Genomic DNA, 22,424 nt, shown 5'->3' with positions numbered 1-22,424 from the left:
TAGATAGTTAAGTAAAAAGCTAAGTAGATAACTATTAAATTAGAGGTATAGAATATCAGAGCTCTATAGTATTATATATGGAATTAAAAGGCTTTTAGGCCTAAGTTAGCAGGGGCTTACTAAGCTCTTAGCTAGTTAGAAAAGGCAGTAATCTTAAGGTTCTACTTATAGACCTAGGGTGTAATTTTAAGTTAACTGCCTCTAAGAGTAATAATAGATATAGAATACTATTATATTTAAGCAGTATATTTAGTATTTTAGTTATTAAGAGCCTATATATATATATATTATTTATATTATTATTTAGGCTAATTTTATAGTAGTTAGAAATATTATATATACTATTAACTATCTTTCTATTTAAGCTATACTTAGTATAGTTATTTATATAATTAAAGTTACTTAATTATATATATAATTATATATATAATTTATTTTAATAAATATATATATATATATTTAAAATTATTAAATAGTTATATAAGTAATTTAATAATAATAGATTTAAATAATTATATTAAAATACTTAATAAACTAGCTTAAATAGTTATTTTAAAAGTTAAATAATTAATAGTTTTATATAATTAAGTTAAAAAAGCTAAGATAAATTAAATTAAATAATTAAATAAAAAAAGTTTATAAATACTTTTTAGTAATTATATTTTAACTATTTAATTTAGAATATTATTATAATAGATAATTAAAAATACTTAAATTAGTTAGTTATTAATAGAGATATTTAAAAAAAAATCAAATAAAGTTAAAAGAAAAAATTAAAAATAACTTTAAAAAAGATATTAATTTTTACTTTTATCAAGATTTTTTCTAAAAGTTAAAAAAGCTATAAAAACTTAAAATAGCCAGAAAATCTATTTAATTTTTATTTTTATTTTTAAGAAATTTATTTAAATTTATTTTTTAATTATTATTATATTTCTTATTTAACTTTTATTTTTAATATTTTTTTAATATTAAGCTATTATAAACTCTATTAATATTTTATTAATAAGATTTTTTATAATTAACTTAATATATTTTTTTATAAGATACTTTTCTATTAAAAAGTATAAGCTTTAAATTAATTTATTTTTATATATATAATTTAATATAACTTTAAGTTAATTAGCTAAAATATCTATATAATAATTTTATATATATTTCTTTTAAAATAAGTTAATAAATTAAATATTTTCTTTTTACTATTAAATTATTTATATTAAAAAAAAGAAAAAAAAATAACTTTTTTAATATTTTTAAGTTATAAAATAATTTCTTATTTTTAATATATATAAGCTAAGTATATCTTATAATATAACTATAAAAATATAAGCTTTAATTTATAATAAAATTAAGTTAAAAAACTTTATATAATTATATTATAATAGCTAAGTTAAATTAATATAAAATTAAAAAATTATTAAGCTATATAATTAAAGTTAAATTTAAAAAAAAAGTTAAAAAGTTTAAATTAAATATATATTAACTACTTATATATCTAAGTTTATATACTACAATCTAATATTATATATTAAATTAAGCCTCATCTAATATAATCCTCTAATATATTAATATCCTAATTTTAATTATAAGTAGCAAGATTAATATTATAAATAGTAAGATTAATAGAAGAAGCTTCTTTTTTTTTTAAAAAAAAAAAGAGAAGATTATTAATATAATTATTAATTAAAATCAAACTATTTAATTAATTACTTATCTCTTAATTAACCTAGGTATATTAAATCTATTATTATATCCTTTTAGCTAGTTTTAATATAAGAATATACAGAAACTTAAAGTAGAAATTATATATAACTTAGAATATATATACACCTAATTAGATACTTTATATAATTAGAACTTATAATATTTAAAATTATACCCCCTATAAACTTCTATACCAGGCTAAAAAGAATAAAAATACTAAAGTTTAGCTTTAATTACTAAGTTAAAAAATCTTATTACCCCCCCTACCCTTTAAATTAATAAAGTTTTCTAACTTTTACTACTTATTAATTTAATTTCCCTCCTCTTAATATTTAATATAATAATTCTAATATAAATTATTATAAGAAGAATACCTCTTTATATATCTAGCTTATTATAAAAGTAAAATCTAATAATTGCTATTTTTATTCTAATAGTACTGAATATAATATATCTATTATAAATATCCTTTAAAATATAAATACCTATTAATACTTATTACAGCCTAGGTTGAGACTAGGCAGTTACAACTAGCAGAACTATAACATACTTACTTTTTCACCTAATATAAATCCCAAACTTACCCCGTATAAGTAAGCTCAAATATATAACTTACTTTCCTAGGATAAGTTATAAGGTTAAACTTATTCTTACTTAGTAAGCCTATATAAGTACTACTAATATATAAATACTCTTTTAATACTTTTATAAATAAATAGCCTTATTAGCTATTAATATACTTAATTATATTAAATCTACTATTTTACTATTACTAGATTATAACCTATATTGCTTACTATAATATCCTAATTTACTTAATTATATATTATACGCCTTAAATTTACTCTATACTCTTAGGTTAGATCTAATTGTTATATATTAATAGCTCTTATTTAGTATATTATTATATTAATTTAAGTAATATCCTAAATAAGCTAAGATAGCTTTTATAACTCTAAGTATTTTATTTAGATTTGGAAAAGACTCTATTAATTTAATGATATAGGGTTAAGATCCTATTGACGATATAAATATAGATAAATTCAACTCCAATGATAAAGTTACTAAAAAGAATTTTAATAAACTCTAAAAGTAAAATAATTGCCTTAAAGCTAAACTTAATAAGCTTATTAAGATTTCTATTAAAAAAGACTTAAAGAAGAATAATAAAATTAATAAGCTAATAGAATAAGTTATCTAGCTCTTAATATAGAATAACTATCTTAGCTAAGATTTTATTTATTAAGAAGTACTTTACTATAATTATATTACTTATTTAAACTCTCTTATAGTAAATAGAAAAGATATAGGAGAAATCCTTAAACTTAAGCAACTCAATTTATTTAATAAAGCAGCTACTAGCCTTTAAGAATTTCTTATATAAATTAGAATATTTTAAAGCTACTATTCTATATAATTTGCTAGAGAAGAAGCTAAGGTCTGCTACATTATAAAACTTCTTAAAGATAAAGTACTCTAATAGTTTAAACTAGTTATAAGAGACTATCTTAACAATTCTTATTATATATAGAAGGATGAAATTAGGGCTATTTATACTAGTTATAAAGTATTTAAATAAGAACTGCAAGATGCATTTAATCTTATTAATAAGAAATAAGTAGCTAAAATACAACTTTAAAAGCTTATTTAGAAGGTATTAATATTAAGCTATATAGTAGAATTCCATAATAGCATTTTATACCTAAATTAGAGAGAAGAGGCATATATAGTAGCTTATTATAGAGGACTTAAGTTAGAAGTTAAAGATATAATAGTTAGGTGTAAGCTAATAACCTTTAATATTTTTATTACTCTTTCTATAGAAATTAATAATTAATAATTTAAAAGATAATAAGAAAAGAAAATTAAAAAGTTAAGAGGAATATCCTATATACTATCTTAGAAGAATAAGAAGAATAATATTAATTAAGAAAGAAATACTAAGGTAATACCTCTTATAGAATAGCATTAAAACCTATAGAACTAAGAGCTACTTAAAAAAATTACTTAAAGATTAAATACTAGAATTGTAAAAAGATAGGCTACTTTAAAAGTAAGTATTATACCTTAAAGTTTAATTAGAAGTATAAGCTTATATTAAAAGATAGGAGTATATAATTTACTAACTACTAGTATAATAATAATAATAGTAAATCTTAAATTGCTATTTAATCTAAGATTATTATAATAGCTTAATCTAGCTATAATAATAGCAGATTAATTTCTAATACCTACTAACTGCCTACTATTAATTTCTATAAGTTAGAAGAAACTCTTAAAAAAGAAGAATATATTAATAAATAACTATAAGAAAAGAGATATTTTATTACTAGACTCCTAAAACTAAATTTAGAAAATACTTAAAAAGGAGTAATTAGTAATATTATAGATAATTGTATTGCTATTAGATAAATATATAGTATAAAGATAGTCTAAAAACTAATTCCCAAGCTAAATTATAATAATAATAAAAAATTAAATAATCTAATAACTTATATTATAGCTATAGTATAATAAGAAGATTCAATTCCTAATAGATAACCCAGACCTATTATACTACCCCCGACTAATAAGAAATGAAGAGTAATAATATTCAAAAAATATTAAAAAAAAAATAATCTCTAATAATACTTTTATACTAGAGATAAAAGTACTTTATAGGTATACCCTAGATGAGAAGTATACTTAGTTAGGAAGCTAGAGCTTCTAGTAGCTAACTAGGATATTATTGCCCCTATTAAGGAATATCTAGAAATAGAGAATAAATAAGACTTTAAATCTAGCTATAAAGAATACTAGATATATAATAGCCTTGGAAATTAAATATAGATAAAACTAATAGAAATATATAATAACTTTATAAATAAATAATAAGAGCCTACTAAGAATAAATTTATTTATATTTATACCTACAATATATAGCTAGGCTGAAATTTATATTATATAATTTTAAAGGAATAAGAAGATAATAACTTAAGAATAGTAGTAATATATTCTAACTATAAAGAAATTTCCTAGGTATTATATATTGTTTATATATACTAAATATATAAGAAAGATAAAATCTATTAAAATTACTACCTTATATAAATAAATAATATACTAATTTAGAAATTATATCTAAGAGAGGAACTTAAGTATTTCTATATTACTTAATAATATATAGGAGTTAGTATTATATACTTAGAAAATAAAGGGGACCTCTTTCTACTAAAATATACTAACTCTACTAATACTATTAATAACTATAAAACTAAAAAATATTATATATATAAATAGTAAAAGATGTTACATTTAGGGGCATTTCCTAGATAATGCAACTTTCCCTTTTTCCTCAGACCATATCGCCAGCCCTATAACTACAATCCCAGTCCCCGGGACCCATAGAGCCCCGGCCCCTATGTGGCGGCGACGGACTGCTGCCTCTAGCAGCAGCCGTCTTCGTTATATATAAGAGATGGGCTCTAGGCCCGTTCCTTAGCTAGAAATTAAGAGCTTTCATTATCATCAGTGTGATCCTATCCATTCAGTGTAACAGTTATGCGCCCGGTTTGCCCTCGCTATTAAATTAGCCCTCTTATGAGCCCTCCTTTTAGCTCGAACTTTTGAGCCCTCTTTTTTCTACCTTCTGAGACCGATCTATTATCCCTCTTTAGGTCAGATCAAAAGCTTCCGCTGCCGCTCCCTTCTATCTATTGGACCCAATGGATCCACAAAGCTCTTCCCGGGTCACCTTGCAAAGCCCCGGTGATTGGAATAGATAGATTTCTGTTATTCAAAAGCAGGCTAAAGCTGCTAACGTCTGGAATATCATTGATCCTTCTAAGGAGGATAAGGACCCCTTGCGACCTCCTCACAGGCCTATAGCACAAGATGCCGACCCCAGCGTGACCCTAGTCAGGGACTTAGGCCCAGAAAAGATCAAGATCCTAGACGCCCTCTTGCAACAATACTCAATAGAATTCAAGCTCTATCGGGATAAGGTCAAGGCCCTAGGAGCTATCCAGCGGCTAATCTCAAAGACTGTTAGCAACTATGAGTCTACAATCGAGGGCGAGGATGAGGACGATATCGCTAAGCAGCTATTACTTCTTAAAAATAAGACTCATTCTACGGACTGGAACAAGGAAGACACGATCCTGACCCAATTCCAGGGCATCCTGAAGAGCCCGGAAAGGACCAATCTATCCCAATGGGTTATCAGATGGCAGAAGATCCTTACAGAAGCCCAGAAAATCAACCTTCTAGACGTTCAAGGTATCAGACCAACCCGACTTTTCCTCAAAGCCGTTTCTGACATCAACCCTGACTTTACGGGCTACTGGTTTGCAAAAATAGAGGATCTTGCCTCTAATGACGGACTGGAATGGAAGAAGGAAATCCCTGACGGCATCAAGATCAGTAATATGTTCGAAAGGCATACCTCACAGCTAGCTACTAGCAAGGCTGCCTTTTCCAGCTTTCAAGGGATACAGCCTCCAGCCACAGCTGCAGCCCCGACTCCAGCTTTAAAGCTAGCAAAATTAGGATCTTCGAACAAGCCCGTCTGTCTCTGCGGAAAACGGCATTTCTATTGGGAATGTTTTTACTTGATCACATGGATCAGACCGGCCGGATGGACTCCGAAAGAAGACATCAAGGCTAAGATCAACAAGCGGCTCGAGGAGCCCAAAATAAAGGAAAAAATTGACAGGGCTATCGAGAGAGCCCAGAGGAAGGAAGCTAGGCCCGAGGAACAGGCAGGGACCCCCGAAGACCGGCAGATCAAAGGATCTGCCTTTGCCGGCATTTCCCTCGGCCTAGGACCACAGCAACAGCCCGTCCAGCAGCCCGGTCAACAGACGGCTCAGCAGACGGCCCCGCAGACGGCTCAGCAGCCCGGTCATCGGCCGGGACAGCAGCCCACACGACAGCCCGGTCAGCAGCCCGGGCAGTCATCCTTTTCAGCGATGAAGGTGTATCCATTGAAGGATTCCTTTATCCTAGATTCTGGGTCAGACACCCACATCTGCAACAACCTATCCCGTTTCCTAGAATATCAGCCCTCCAGGGAGCCCGAAGTCCTCTACGCAGGCGGCTTCCAGATGGAAATACTAGGCTACGGTAAGGTTCATCTTCAGGTCCAAGACGGGCTGTTCCAGCTGAACGAAGTGGCCTACATCCCAGCTTTCCACACGAATATCGCCTCCCTAGACCTTCTAGTTAGGAAGGGATATAATTGGAACCCGGCTACAGGGACTGTTTTCAAAGGCACAGAGACGATCTTTTCAACTAGACGAATGCATCGTCAATGGGTCATCGAATTTAACGAGGTCATACAGTCAGACCAGCCGGCATCATCATTTCAATCGTCTAAGGACCCAAAGCCGACTCAAACAGCCGAAGCTGCCCTTTGGCATCTTAGGCTAGGTCATTTGAATGCCCCTGCCCTCGAACATCTAGTCTTTCAGACCACAGGGACCCGGATCAAGGGCCCTATTCAAATCGACTGCGAAAGCTGCTCCCTCGGCAAGGCAGAAAGGAAGGTCTCGAGACGGAGCCCTCAAGCTAGGGCCCCAAGGCCATTTTGGCGTGTCTACATTGACATTTTCTCCCTGACTACAAGCTATAACGGAAAAACAGCCGCTCTTCTGATCAAGGACGAATACACAGGCATGATCTTCCTGTATCTGTTATTAGAGGCGACTCAAGAAGCAGTCCTAGTGGCCCTGAAATCCTTCGAAGCTTCCATCTAAAGGCAGTACGGCCTAGGGATCTGCAGGATCTATAGGGATAATGATAGGGCTCTGCGGTCTCAATACGACAGCTGGATAGCTCTCAAAGGCATAGAGGATGAGCCCACTTCAATCTACACACCTGCTCAAAATGGCCCTGCCGAGCGATCTGGGGGGGTAATAGGGACCAAGGCTAGGACTATAGGCCTTGGAGCCCACCTTCCAGACGACCTCTGGCCCGAGACTTGGAATACAGCTATCTATTTGCATAACAGATCGCCTCAGCAGTCCAGCAACTGGAAGACTCCCTTCGAACAGCTTCACAACTAGCTGGAAACCCACGGAAGGGATACCGGCTACGCAGGTAAAATGCAGCCTGACCTTGCCCATCTCAAGGCCTATGGATGCAGAGCTTATCCCTTGACTAAGGAAGCTCTACAGGGCACCCAAAAACGGGCTCTCAAGACAGCAGCCCACGTAGAAATCGGCTATCTTGTTGGATACGATTCCAGCAATATCTACAGGATCTGGGTCCCTAGTAGACTAGAGGTCCGAAGGATCAGGGATGTGACCTTCAATGAACATATATTCTATGACCCAAAGGACAATCCCGGCCCCATTCAACAGCAGCTACAGCAGCAGCTTCCTGACCATATTGAATCCGACTTAGAGGAAGAGACCGTCTTCCTAGCAGCCGGGACCGCGGCTCAAGACCTAGATGACGAAGAGGTCAGATCAACGATTGAGGTCTCACTTGAACACCAGAGCCCAGATGACTCTGACTTTGACGACCCTGACGATGACGAAGATCCTGACTTCGATGAAGACCGCGACCCCGAGCCCACTCAATCAAAGGATCAAGAGACCTCTGACCTTGATAACTTCGATAACGAAGGCCCCTACCTGACCCCGAGGGCAACCAGCTCTCCAGCTAGCCCGGAAGCTAGTCCGGCAGCAAGCCCGGCAGTCAGTCTGACAGCTAGTCCGGCAGCTAGCCCAGCAGCCAGTAGGGAGCCTAGCCCACAGCCTCGGCAACGCCGTCGCCGCCGCAGACGTGATGAAATATACGGACCAGCTTCTCGAAGCTCCCAACGGCAACAGGGCCGGCAGCCGGCTAGCTTTTCCACTGCATTTTACACTGGAAGAGAGGAAAAGGTCCACAGACGGACACTTCCTCCGGAGCCTAGGACCTTCAAGGACCTGGAAAATCACCCCCTAGGGCCCCAATTCAAACAGGCTTGTCATACAGAAATTGACAACCTTCAAGCTCAAGGGACCTTCCAGCCTGTTCCTAAGGAAGAAGCCGACGGAAAAGCCCTGCCCGTAGCCTGGGTCTTCAAATACAAATTCAACAAGCACGGGTTCCTCATCAAATGCAAGGCCCGGCTAGTTGTTAGAGGGGATCTTTAGCCGTATGACGATAAAGAGACCTATGCAGCAACCTTAGCAGGGAAGTCATTCAGGGTCCTCATGGCCATTGCCGCCAAATTCGACCTCGAGGCTCGGCAGCTAGACGCCATCAACGCCTTTACCAACAGCCGCCTTGACGAAATCGTCTATATCCGCTATCCTGATGGATTTCATCGTCCCGGTTGGCTGCTATTGCTAAAGAAAGCCCTGTACGGGCTCCGCAGATCTCCCTTACTTTGGCAACGAGACCTCTTGCAGACCTTCCAGCAGCTAGGTCTGACCCAAGTTAATGAAGACCCCTGTATCTGCAATAACAGCTGGATCACAGTCTTCTTCTTCGTGGATGACATCGTCTTGCTGTACCGGACTGCAGACCAGCTAGCCGCCGAGCAGCTGATCCAGCAGCTGAAAACGCAGTATCAAATGTAGGATTTGGGCAACCTAACCTGGTTCCTAGGGATCCGGATCCTAAGGGACAGACCGGCTAGAAAGCTGTGGCTCTGTCAGGACTCTTTCATCGAGAAAATAGCGGCCAAATTCAACATCGTCCTCAAGGAAAGCTTCAAGGGAAATCCTCTGCCGACTAACAACCTGTCCGCAAGCCCGATTCAGGCTACGCTAGCTCAAATCCTCTTCTTCCAGCAAAAGGTCGGCTCCATCAACTATATCGCGGTCATCACTAGGCCCGACATAGCAAAGGCTGCCTCAAAGCTGGCCGAGTATCTGAACAACCCCTCAGACCATCACCAACGGATCGCAGCCGGCGTCATCAGCTACCTCTACACAACGCGATACCTAGCGATCCAATTTGACGGCAGGGACCTTCCTAGCAACCCTGACGTTCCTAGCTCTTCCAAGATAACGGTTACGGCCCAAATCAGCAGCGACCTTCGAATCGCATCAGACGCAAGCTTCGCGGATGATCGGATAAGCCGGAAATCATCCCAGGGATCAATCTTATCCCTCTTTGGCGGACCTATCAGCTGGAAAGCCGGGAAATAGGATACAGTCACAACCTCCTCAACGGAAGCCGAGCTCCTTGCCTTCACACACACAGCCAAGAAAGCCCTAGCTACCCAACGGCTATTCCAACAGCTAGGACTTCAGCTAGACCAGCAGCTAGAAATTGAGTGTGATAACCAACAGACTATCCGGCTCGTGACCCTCGAGACCCCTAGGATCAAGACCGCCCTCAGGCATGTTGACATCCACAGCTGCTGGGCTAGACAGGGATATCTAAAGCGGCTCTTCAAGATCAAATACACACCAACAGCTCAAATGCTAGCTAACGGGCTGACCAAAGCCTTGCCGGGTCAGAAATTCAAAGACTTCGTCCGGCAGCTAGGTCTTATTGACATCAGGGCTGTTATCAAATCGCAGGTTGAGTCAGATACCAAAGACTAGCCTTTCCTCTATTTACTCTTATTTTCTATTGCAGTTTCCTACTATCTAAAGCTATCTAACAGTCCCTCTCAACAGGGCAAAATTTAGCTATTTTAGCTATCCCTCCAATAGGAATTCTTTCTAGAATAACAGCTTGAATACCTTCAAGCTGGGGGGGTATGTCACATTTAGGGGCATTTCCTAGACAACACAACTTTCCCTTCTTCCTCAGACCACATCGCCAGCCCTATAACCACAATCCCAGTCCCCGGGACCCACAGGGCCCCGGCCCCTGTGCAGCGGCGACGGACTGCCGCCTCCGGCAGCAGCCGTCTTCGTCATGTATAAGAGACGGGCTCTAGGCCCGTCCCTTAGCTAGAAATCAAGAGCTTTCATCATCATTATTGTGATCCTATCTATTTAGTGTAACAAAAGATAAGGAAATAGCATAAGTATAAGAATAAAGATATTGCTAAGTATATTGCTATAAAAGCACTATAATATAACAACTCAGATTGTAAAGAATATAACTAGGAAATCTAAGATAAGTTTTAATATATTAAGTTCTTAATATACTAGAATTACAATTTCTCTAATTATAGAGGAATAAGCAGTCTTAATTAAGTCTAGAAAAGCAAAATAAAAGATTAGGAGTATAGAGGAATAACTTCTAAATATAATAATAAAGAAATCATTTAGAATACCCAATCTTACTTAGTACGAAATGCAGTAACCTACAATAAGCCTGGATATCCTAAGTATAGTATAGAAGCATAAGAAACCTATATATACATTAAATAAATATATAATAAAGAATTTAACTTTCCAACTTAAATTAAATTAAACTAAATAGACTAAGCTTAATATCAATAAATTAGGAATAGCTATAATAAATACTTCAAGTAGGACATTCTATAGATAACTGCTATATAAAAAATGATATACACTACCTATAAAAGGGCAATAAGTAAGTAATATATATAAGGAAGAACCACCTCTAATAAAAGCTCTATATATAATGAAATTAGTAAAATAAAAAAGATACTTAAGCTATAAGTATAAGTTAAGGTATATAGCTTATTATATTAGTAGATAGTAGAGCTAAAGTATATATATAAATTATTAGTAGTTAATAGGCTAAAGCTACTATAAAAGAATAAAGTAAACTTCTTATATAGTATATAATCTTAAAGTAATAACTTTAAGTATAATAATAAATAGATAACTTAATAGGTTAATTATTAAAGATATTTATTAATAGATAGAATTAAGAAGTTACTCTTAATATTATATTAATAAAGTATTATAATATTATTCTTAGATATTATAGCTAATAAAATATAACTATAATTTAACTAGAAAACTAGCTAAATATTTATTAATTATAATAATATACTCTTTATAATAATAAAAGTAACTTAAAAATAAGAAATCTCTAATTTTAACTTCTAAAAATAGTAAGAGTAAGAATTAATATAAGAATATAATAAATACCTTATTACCCCTAAGGAATATAATATAAATACTAGAAAAATAAGAAAATATAACTTCAAAGAATAATTAGATACTTTAATAATAATTTATATAAATAAATAAAACTTAAGAATATAAGAAAATACCTAAAAAGAATAATTAAGAATATACTAGCATAATATTATATCTATAAAAAACTCTTTATAAAAGAACTTAAGATAGAACTACTAGAATTTAATTAATAAAATTATAAAATTATACTAAAAAATAAATAATACCTATATTTATAAAATCTTTAACCTTAATAAAATATAACTTAATATACTAAAAGAATATATTAAAGATATACTATAAAAAGAATATATTAAGATCTCTAAGTTATTAGCTAGATATCTAGTTATATTTATTCTAAAAAGAATAGCAAACTCTAACTTATTATAAACTACTAATAATTAAATAATATTATACTTAAAGATTAAATTTATTACCTCTTATTATAAAGCTTAAAAACTAACTTTATAATAAGAAGGTATTTATAGCATTAAATTTAAAGAGAGTATATAATCTTATTTATATTAAGAAAGAATATAAATAGAAAACTGCCTTTTAAATTAAGTTCAGACTTTATAAATATCTTATTATACTCTTTAGACTTATAAATATACTAGCTATATTTTAATAAATAATTAATAATATACTATATAAGTATCTAAATATATTTATTATATACTATCTAGATAATATTTTAATCTTCTTTAACTTAAAGAAGAATATATAGAATATATCTATAAGATATTATAAGTACTTTAAGATATAAAACTACTAGTTAAATTAGAGAAGAGTAACTTCTATATATTAAAAGTGGAGTTTCTTAGATATATTATCTTATATAATAAGATTAAAATAATCTAAAGAAAATTACTATAATTAGTAAATAGCTAAGATTAATAAATATTAAGGAAGTATAATCCTTTCTTAAATTTGCTAATTACTATTAAAAATTTATTAAGAACTTTAATAGCTATACTATATTACTTATAAACTTACTAAAAAAGAAGTAGACTTTTAATAGGATATTACTATAGAAAAAGTATTTAATATTATTAAGAATATTATCTTAAGCAAATTAATACTAGCAATCTTTAACTTCAAATAAGAAATTAAACTTAAATAAACTTATTAGATTTACTTAAAAAGCTTAAATTAATTAATAAAATAATAACAGACTATTATACCCTATTACTTTCTTCTTTATAAAATATATAGTATTAAACTTAACTACCCTATTTATAATAAAAATTCCTTATAATTATTAACTTATTTAAGGAATTTTAATACTATCTCCTAGAAAGTAAATATAAGATTAAGATCTATATAGACTACAAAATATATTATACTTTATAACTATATAAAACTTAGTAGATAATAACTATAATATGCTAAATATCTCTTTAAATTTAACTATATAATTATCTATAAAAAAGAATTAAAAATAAATAAGCTAATACTATTAGTTAATAATATAACTTCAATATTAGCAAGCTAAGATAAATAAATAAATCCTTAATTTCAATACTAAAGGATACCTTAATAGAAGTATATTATAAGTATGCAAAAGATATAACTCCGATCTAAATACCTAAATATAATATATAGGATAAATATAACTTAAGACTTTATAAAATAGATTCCAGGGTAAGATAAAAATATTAGGTATAAAGAAGGATATATTGCTATCCCCTACCTATATTAATATAAGATTGTATAAGACCTATATAAGAAAGGCCCTATAATAAAAGTATTAATATACTATAATAGATTGTTAGTAGAGTATATAATACCTACAGCCTTTAAAAAGCACTTTAGTATGCAATTAACAATTGCCGGAATACTTAAAATTAGATTATAACTGGATTAAGTTATTAATATAATAATTACTACTAAATAAAAAAAGAAAACTCTAGAAAATATCTATATTATTATAAATACTAATAAACTCTAAATAGATATAATAATATAATAATAAGCTACTTCTAGATGAAAAAATAAATAAGCTATAAGTTTCTAAAGAATTATAATACTAACTTATACAGGAAATATACAAACTTCTGCTATATAGATATTAAGAAGTTAATAAAACTCTTAATAAAGTTAGAATAATATACTAATTCCCTAAAATAAAGATAGTAATAAGAGAAATTACTAAGTAATACCTATTATATAAAAAAACTAAGGCTTAATATTATAAATTATATAGAGAATTATAGCCTCTATTAGTTGCTAAGTAATCTTAGGATTCTATTACTATAGATTTTATTATAAAACTACCTTTATTAAAAGACTCTATAACTAGAGTTATATATAATAATATTCTTATTATTATAGATAGACTTATAAAATTTTCCTATTTTATATCTTACTAAGAATTAATAGATATAGAGTAATTTGCCTATATCTTTTTATGAAATATTATTAGTATTTATAGATTCTTAATAGAGATTCTCTTTAATTAAGAGTAGCTATTTATTTAAAGTTTTAATAAAGCTTAATAGATTATATAAAATTAAACTACTAACTTACTATAGCATTTTAAGTATAAGTTAATAGATAGATAGAATAAATAAATTAAATACTAGAGTAATATTTTAATGCTATATTAACTATAAATAGAATAACTAGATTAAGAAGCTTCTAATTATATAGCTAAGTTATAATATATTAATATATAAAAGTATAAAGCTTACTCTAGTATATACTAACTTTAAATTTACTCTAATATTTATAGAATAAGCTAAGATAAATTAATTATTCTTAAAGCTATTTTTATAATAGAAAAATTAAAAAATTATATAAAAAAATAAAAACTAAACTTAAATTTATTAGAAATTAGATAAAAAAATACTATAACTAAAAAAGAATAAAGAAACTATTTTTTAGAAGGAAGATATAGTCCTTCTTATAATAAAAAATATTAAAATAAAATAATAAAATAAAAAACTAAACTATAAATATATTAAACTCTATAAAATTCTTAAAAAAATCTTAAAAAATAACTACTATTTAACTTATTATTAAAAGTTAGATTTATTTATTTTCTATATCTTACTACTTAAAAGTATAAAAGAAAATATTATAGCTAAGTTTAGTAATAAATATAAAATAGAAATTAAAGATCTAAAGAAATATAAAATTAAAAAAATCCTTAAGTAATAAAAAATTAATAATTAAACTAAATATCTTATTAAATAAAAAACTACCCTAAGAGTAATAATTAATAGAAACTAGTAAAAAATATTACCTATATATAATATCTCCTAAAGGATTTTTACTAATATCAAAAAAAAAAATAAAGAAGAATTAAATAGAAAATCAATACTTATAAAGCTATCGCCAAAACTAAAAGACAGCTAATTAATAATATCAATATATACTAACAACTAAAGGTCAATAATAGCCTTTAACTCCGCCTACTCTAAAGCCTCTAACTCCTTAAAACTCTAAGCTACAATAAGTTATCTTACGCCCCTGGTAACTAAAGACTAATACTAGCGGCAAGTACCTCTAGAAGATCTAGAGATTAGTTAAACTCGGCCTAAGCAGCCGAAGAGTAGCCTACTTTTTAAGAACTCCTCCTCTAACTCCAACTTCTTATTACTAAGATACTTCGCCTTAGAAATAACTAAGTTACTACTTTATTTTAATAAGAAAAATAATAAGACTAGACTTAGACTTATATAAGTAAAAGAATATTAATTCTATTATAAGAATGACTCTTATTAGTATAAAAACTATATTTCTTAGAATTATTATCTAGTATCTTATATATATATTATAGGTAATATAATAAGAATATAATATTATCTTAAAATTAAATTTCTTAATAGTAATAGTAAGAATTAGTAAGTTTATAGTAGAAACTAGATCTTAAATTCTTCTATAGAAATAGCTAAAATTAATTTGCTTACTATAGACTTAAGGATATTATAGGATTTTAAGAATACTTTAAGATTTAACTAGATATCTATTAGTATATTAAATAATTAAGAAAGTAAGTTAAAATATATAATATATATATAAGAGACAGTTTAAATATAGCTATAGAATATAACTAATAGAAGGGGAGATATTATATTATAGCCTAGGTTAAGACTAGGTAGTTATAACTAGTAAAATTATAATATACCTACTTTTTTATTTAATATAGATCCAAACTTATTCTATATAAGTAAGCCGAATATATAATTACTTTTCTAGAATAAGCTATAAAATTAAACTTACTCTTATTTAGTAAGCCTATATAAGTACTACTAGTATATAGATACTCTTTTAGCATTTTTATAGATAGATAGCCTTACTAGCTATTAATATACTTAGTTATATTAAATTTACTATTTTACTATTACTAGATTGTAATTTATATTACTTACTATAATATTCTAATCTACTTAATTATATACTATATATCTTAGACCTATTTTATACTCTTAGGTTAGATCTAACTATTATAATATCTTAGTATATTTATATTAATATTAAATATACTAATTAACCTATTAATTAATAATAATAGCAATTAATACTAATAGCTATACTTAAAATATAATTTTCTTTAAGTTTTATACTTATAATTATTATACTAAAAGCTTTACTAATAGCTATTTATAGATAATATCTCTAATTTTACCTATAGATCTTATATTAAAAGTAGCTAGTAGTATTGTAATTTATTTTATAGCCTTACTTTTTACTATTACTATAATCTATTTATTATTAAAGCTGCTAACTATATAAAGCTTTAAACTAACTAGGCAATTTCTTTTTTAATAATCTATATATAGATTTCTATATTAATATCTTATAAGAGTATCTTATTACTCTAAATATATATATAGTAAATATTTAATTTTTAGATAGTTACTTTTATTTCTTAAAATTAAATCCTTCTTAAGAATAAAATACTACTATAGAATAATAATTTTTATAGAACTCTCTTTTAATATAAGACTCTTTTTATTACTCTCTTTAAAGATAATATCTCTTTTTAAAATAAGATCCTCCCTTAAAATAAAATTCTATACCTTAATAATTCTATAGACTTAAATTATAGCTAAATTAATATTTAAAGCTTATCTTCTATATATAAGTATATCTATACTACTTCTTAATATTTATATAAGTAATTTACTCAGACCTAACTATTATTCTATTTTAATAATAATACTATTTAACTAGAATATTAATTTAATATTACTCTTTTAGCCCCTTAATAGCTAGACTGATATCTTACTTATCTATTATTTTACTAATTAACTATTTTTATAAATAAGTATTATATATTTTATTTTATTACTTTTAAAAGTAATATAACTTTAATTTAACTACTATAATAAATACTAGTACTTTAGTATAATTATTATATAAGCTGCTATAAGCTATTTAATACTTTATATTACTATTCTTACTATATTCTTAAAATATCTGAATTTATTATAGAAAGTAAATACTTTAGTAGCAGATTAATACTAGGTAATATACCTTAAGTATCTAATTCCTACTTTTATAAATTAGAATAGCAATCTTAATAATAGATATCTCTATATAGTAAGTATAATATTACAGCTTTATAAAGAAATAACTAGTTTAAAAATATTCTATAAGCTGAGTATATAATATTAACTATTACTAATTTCTAGCCTTAATAAAAGGCTATATAGTTATACTCTTAATATTAATATTTTCACTATATTATAAAATCCAATATAAAGTAATTATAGCCTTTATTAGGTATTTCTAATAATTACTATATATTAAGAGATATTTATCTTTTTTAATACTTAAAAACCCCTAAGAATACTAAATTAGTAATATAATATTACTAGGAGTATTAAGCTAGCTAATAACTATATATAGATATAAAGAATAATTATTTATATAGAAAATATTCTATTTTATATCTATAGAAAATCTTTATATTAATAATAGAAATAAAATAAGTTAAATAGTTATTTAGATAAGTAAACTATAAAAAGATTACTATTATTTAATTTTATTTAGTATTTTAAGTTTAATAAGAGTATTTTTCTAGAGATTTAATTTATAAATAACTTCTATAATATATTATTAGCCTTTCTATTATAGAAAACTGCTTTAATATATTATATACCTCTAGATAGTTATTAATAAATTAATTAAGTAGTAGGGCAGTAGTATATAGATATATATTATATACTATTAATAGCAAATAACTCTTATATACTATTTCTAGAACTTAACTACTTATAGTATTTTAAATCTACTATTAAGTAAATTTGGAGTTTTATACTTAATCTTTATAAAGTTACTACTTATAATATATAGTATCTACTAGTTATATTTATAGCTAGAATAGCTATAGTAGTTTATAAGTAATAAAGTAGTTTTCTTATTTTATTTATAGACTTTATTAACCTTAATAAAAATAGTAATTAATTTATTTATTATAAAAAGTAAAAGTAGCTTATTAAAGTAATTAGAACTATAAAGTTATATATAAAATAGGCAATACTAAAATAAGAAAATTACTTATATAAGCTTTAAGACTTAAATAATCTATTAAAGTAAGAGATAGTAGTAACTTTTAATATAAATAATTAAGGTATATCCTGGATTTTATACTTTAAGTAAATATAAATATAAGTTTTAATCTTAGCTTTTAACTTTCTATATAATATTATACTATAATAGAATAATAATATAATTATTATCTTTTTTCTACTAATAGCTATATTCTACTATTAGCTAATATTAATTAAATACTATAAAAAGATAGTATTCTACTTACTTTTATATACTTTCTTTATAGATTTACTTAATATAAGAAGTAAAGGCCTAAAGATATTAAGCTAGAGTATTTAAGGTATTAATAATAGCTAATTTATTATTTTACTATATAGTAAATCTATCTAGCTTAAAGTATTTATAGGTATAATAAAGTTAGTATTAATTAATTAAGAAGTTTTATTATAAACTATAATTAAATTACTAAATATAGCAGTTTTTATTTTTATTACTTTTAAGTAGTAACTAAATTAGTCTTAAAATACTAACTACCTATATAATTTACCTAACTTTTTAATATTATATAAATAGCTATAGCTATAGATATAGAGTATTAAAAGAAATTCCAGGTAATTAATATACTAATCTTTATAAATAAACTACTATCTTAGGAAATTCTAAGTATCTACTTATTATACTTTTCTTAACTAGCTTTTTATAATAGATAAATATACATAAGAATAGTATAAATATAAATTCTAAGAATTAAATTAGATAATTTTATATAATATATTAATACTATAATATTTTTAGTAACTTAAGCTATAACTTTTACTCTTTTTTTTATACTAAAGCTAGTATCTTAATATATCTAGGATTTAAAAAAGCTATAATACTTCCTAAATTATAATATACTTTTAAGCTTTATTAATCTCAGCTATATTATTAAATATTATTATAGCTTTCAGTTTAAAAACCTATATAAGAAGTATAAAAGTAATTCTATTATCTATATAGATTTTAACTTTCTATTTTTCTCTTTTTTAAATATAATTTATATTATCTATAGATATTTAACTATCTATATTAAAGGAAATATATATACTACTCTAGTAGGACTCTATATTAATCTCCTGGATATTATTAATAAGAAAGATTACACCTAAAAGCACTACTATATATTATATATTCTTACTACCTATAACTTAAAAACTTAGAAATTTAAAGTTATAGATAAGATTAAAAAGCTATTACTATAATTTAACTATATTTATAAATAAAATAAATCCTCTAATAGTATTATATTTATAGTTATTAATTTTTATAAGTAAATTAATTTATTTATTATTAAGGTAATTATAAATATTATTTTAAGTTATAAACTTAGATATTTTAATTAGAATAATAACTATATAAAAATTATAATTATTAATAAAAAAAAAGTAAGTTTAATATATTAAATATTTATATAGTAGTAAATAAGCAATATTAATACTTATATAGTTAACTAGATAATTTTATCTTTTATAGGTAGTTCTAATTACTATTCTTAGATAGTTTTACTTCTAGTAATTTATAGGTAGTAATTTTAATATTATAATCTATTATCTTATATAGGTATAAGTTAAATACTACTAAAATAATAAGAATTTAAATAATATTATATATTATATTATTAACGATAAAAACAGTTAGTTTTACAAATTATATAATAGTAAGATAGAAGCTAAAGTTAATATTTTATATAAGTATATATTTAGAAATTAAAAAATAAAAATATATCTTTTAAGATAGTATATTAAATAGATTTTTAAATTATAGTAAAATTAAAATATAAAAATTATTCTATTTATTTTCTTACTTACTTTTAGCTTATATTTAATAATATTTTATCTATTATTAAAGAATATATATTATTACTATACTTTAAAGTCCCTAAAAACTAAGTATATACTAAGCTTCTTCTATATAATATAATAAAAATAACACTAATAGCTAGCTTTATAACTGAATTCTTAGGTAATAAGTTTCTATTTTATTTCTCCATTCCCAAGTAAACCAGTATCATCAATCTTTTCAAAAAGTTCAAGATTCGTAAATACAGCCCGCATACAAGTCTCTTCTATATTCTCGCAGAAAAAGGATTCTCGGCGCTCATCCGCACAAGGTTCAAACAGGATCCGCGTATTCATGTTTATAGAGAGAGATACGGGTACCCGCTATTTGCCGCTTTAGCTAACAGTAACAAAGACGCTGTTGCTGCTCTTCTGAACTCGCCTTCGAGCATCTGTAACGGAGTCAACATCACAGAGGGTCTGAACTGCAGGAAAGACTTGAAAGAATATAAAAATCGAACACCGCTATCTTGGGCTGCCCAAGATGGTCGGGCAGTCATTGTCAAGCTGCTTCTCCAGACGGGGACGACCGTCAATAACGTGGATGGGGAGGGCCGAACGCCACTTTCACGGGCCTCAGAGACCGGCCACGAGGCGGTAGCGAGGCTGCTTATCGACGAGGGAGCGGACGTGAACACCAGCGACAAAGATAGATGTACACCACTCTTACGGGCCTTAGAGAAGGGCCACGAGGTGGTAGCGAGGCTTCTTATTGGACGATATTGCTACCGGCGACGATTACTGGCTCGTGGAGCATCTCTTCTCAGACCCCGATATCCTTTCTTGGCCGACCGTCTCAGACGCTATAGTGAACGTAGGGAATCCAAGATAGCGCCCTTGACGCTGCGTCCTCGCACAACTCAGCGTCTCTTTCCCCCCTGACCCCAAGCCCGGCGTGCCGTTCCTCCCCCACCCACCGATCTCGAAGCGTCCGAGTGGCATAGTAGAGTCCGCTGCTGACCGACGTATTATCGAGTCCCTTCTCGCCCAGGAACTTATATATCATTCTGGCCATGTCTGCACACAACTGGTCGTCAACCTCCCACAGCGTGCCGATGACGTGCCGGAACCCCGCCAGCTGGAACGCGCTCGTGAGGTGGATGCTTTCATCGGCTAAATCATCGTCCAAGCTCTGGCCGGTCCCGCAGGCCGAGAGGTAGGCGAGAAAGGGCGAACCCGCGCGGAGATTCGTCTCTAACAGGCTCGCTACCGTCAAAGGGTGGTCCTGCCAGTCCTCGAGGCATAGGCGGCTGTGCAACGGGTCTGGATGCGTCCCACCGTGGCCGGCAAAGTGAAAGACTCGACAGGCTGTCAAGGCTGATAGCGTCTCCGCCTGGCAAGGCCGCGGCCGAACGGCTGATAGGCCTGCCGAGACGCACACCGACCGCACGGCGTTGATCTCGTCGGCTGGATACTTCAATGGGCTCATGCCTGGCGTCTCATTTATCGAGACGAGAACGACGCCGTTGCTTGATTTGGCCCTCACGTCCTGGCGCTGCTGGCGAGTATGGATAATCGCCTTGACGGACGAGCTGTAGGACGACACGACCCTGTCGAGAGCGATCTTGCAGCCGGGTTTTGTGTGATACCTGTCAAAGCTTACAAAGCATATTCCTGCCCACACTCCCTCTCCATGAGGTTGAAGGTGAGCTTGGCAGAGAACCATCCCGCAACCTCAGTACCAACTGTTTCAAAAGTGAAGGCAGCTTCTTTATCGGCAATCTTAACCGTTTCCCCACCTCGACTTGCTGCAGCAGCGTCGGCAAGGAGCTGCACGCGACAGCAAGTGTCGAGGCTTATAAACCAGAAGACAGTGCTCTCGATAGACTTTCCAGTCGTGAACAGTCCATGGTTTGCAAGGATAGCAGCCTTTTTGTTTCCTAGAGCTTCAGCTATCAGGCGACCTTCGCCTTCTCCGAGCACAATTCTACCAAAGGAATTGTAATGCAAGGTTATTGTGGAAGGCGTAAGGGTCTTGGGAAATAGTATGAAGAGGGCAACTAAGGGCAGAGAATGCTCTTCTATAGATAGGGTAAGAATGCGCAACACAGTTTACGTCTGGACGAGCCTTATGAACAGCATGGTGGATTGTATATGCTTGTAGAGTGTGTTAAAGCCTAAGAGAGAGAAATGAGGGTTTAGAGAAGTAAAGTGGAATAAACCAACCCGCAGTATTCAGCAACCTGACTAGACTACCTTCTATAATTTCCCCCTTGGTATTTATGTGGATAAGATTAGATACCTTCAGTAGCAGCTACGCTACACCAAATAGACTCACTTAAAAGCTTGTAGAGTCAACATAATCCCA

The 22,424-nt window shown here is 29.5% G+C and overlaps 4 protein-coding genes across 4 annotated transcripts; 3 read left to right on the top strand and 1 right to left on the bottom strand.

Moving 5' to 3' along the window:
* Positions 1-5,468: 5,468 nt before the first annotated feature.
* On the top strand, positions 5,469-5,834 carry BGZ61DRAFT_308696 (uncharacterized protein; the record flags this gene model as incomplete). The annotated part of the gene is made up of 1 exon (XM_046238780.1): positions 5,469-5,834. A coding segment is annotated over one exon (366 nt), but the record flags the coding sequence as incomplete, so codon positions are not given.
* BGZ61DRAFT_467753 (uncharacterized protein) lies at positions 5,609-6,249 on the top strand (the record flags this gene model as incomplete). Its single annotated transcript, XM_046247811.1, has 1 exon — positions 5,609-6,249. A coding segment is annotated over one exon (243 nt), but the record flags the coding sequence as incomplete, so codon positions are not given.
* A 14,323-nt stretch (positions 6,250-20,572) lies between these two features.
* Positions 20,573-20,836, top strand: BGZ61DRAFT_286608 (ankyrin repeat protein; the record flags this gene model as incomplete). Its single annotated transcript, XM_046238521.1, has 1 exon — positions 20,573-20,836. A coding segment is annotated over one exon (264 nt), but the record flags the coding sequence as incomplete, so codon positions are not given.
* Positions 20,837-20,912: 76 nt separating this feature from the next.
* BGZ61DRAFT_373596 (CHAT domain-containing protein) lies at positions 20,913-21,782 on the bottom strand (the record flags this gene model as incomplete). The annotated part of the gene is made up of 1 exon (XM_046242260.1): positions 20,913-21,782. One exon carries the CDS (start codon positions 21,780-21,782, stop codon positions 20,913-20,915), a length of 870 nt encoding a protein of 289 aa, XP_046094310.1.
* Positions 21,783-22,424: the final 642 nt, after the last annotated feature.

Source organism: Ilyonectria robusta (assembly GCF_021365365.1).
Source record: "Ilyonectria robusta strain PMI_751 chromosome Unknown BGZ61scaffold_62, whole genome shotgun sequence".
In the NCBI taxonomy this organism is placed as follows: Eukaryota; Fungi; Ascomycota; class Sordariomycetes; order Hypocreales; family Nectriaceae; genus Ilyonectria; species Ilyonectria robusta.
The sequence above is the reverse complement of the archived record's forward strand: the minus strand, read 5'-3'. Positions and strand labels throughout refer to the sequence as shown.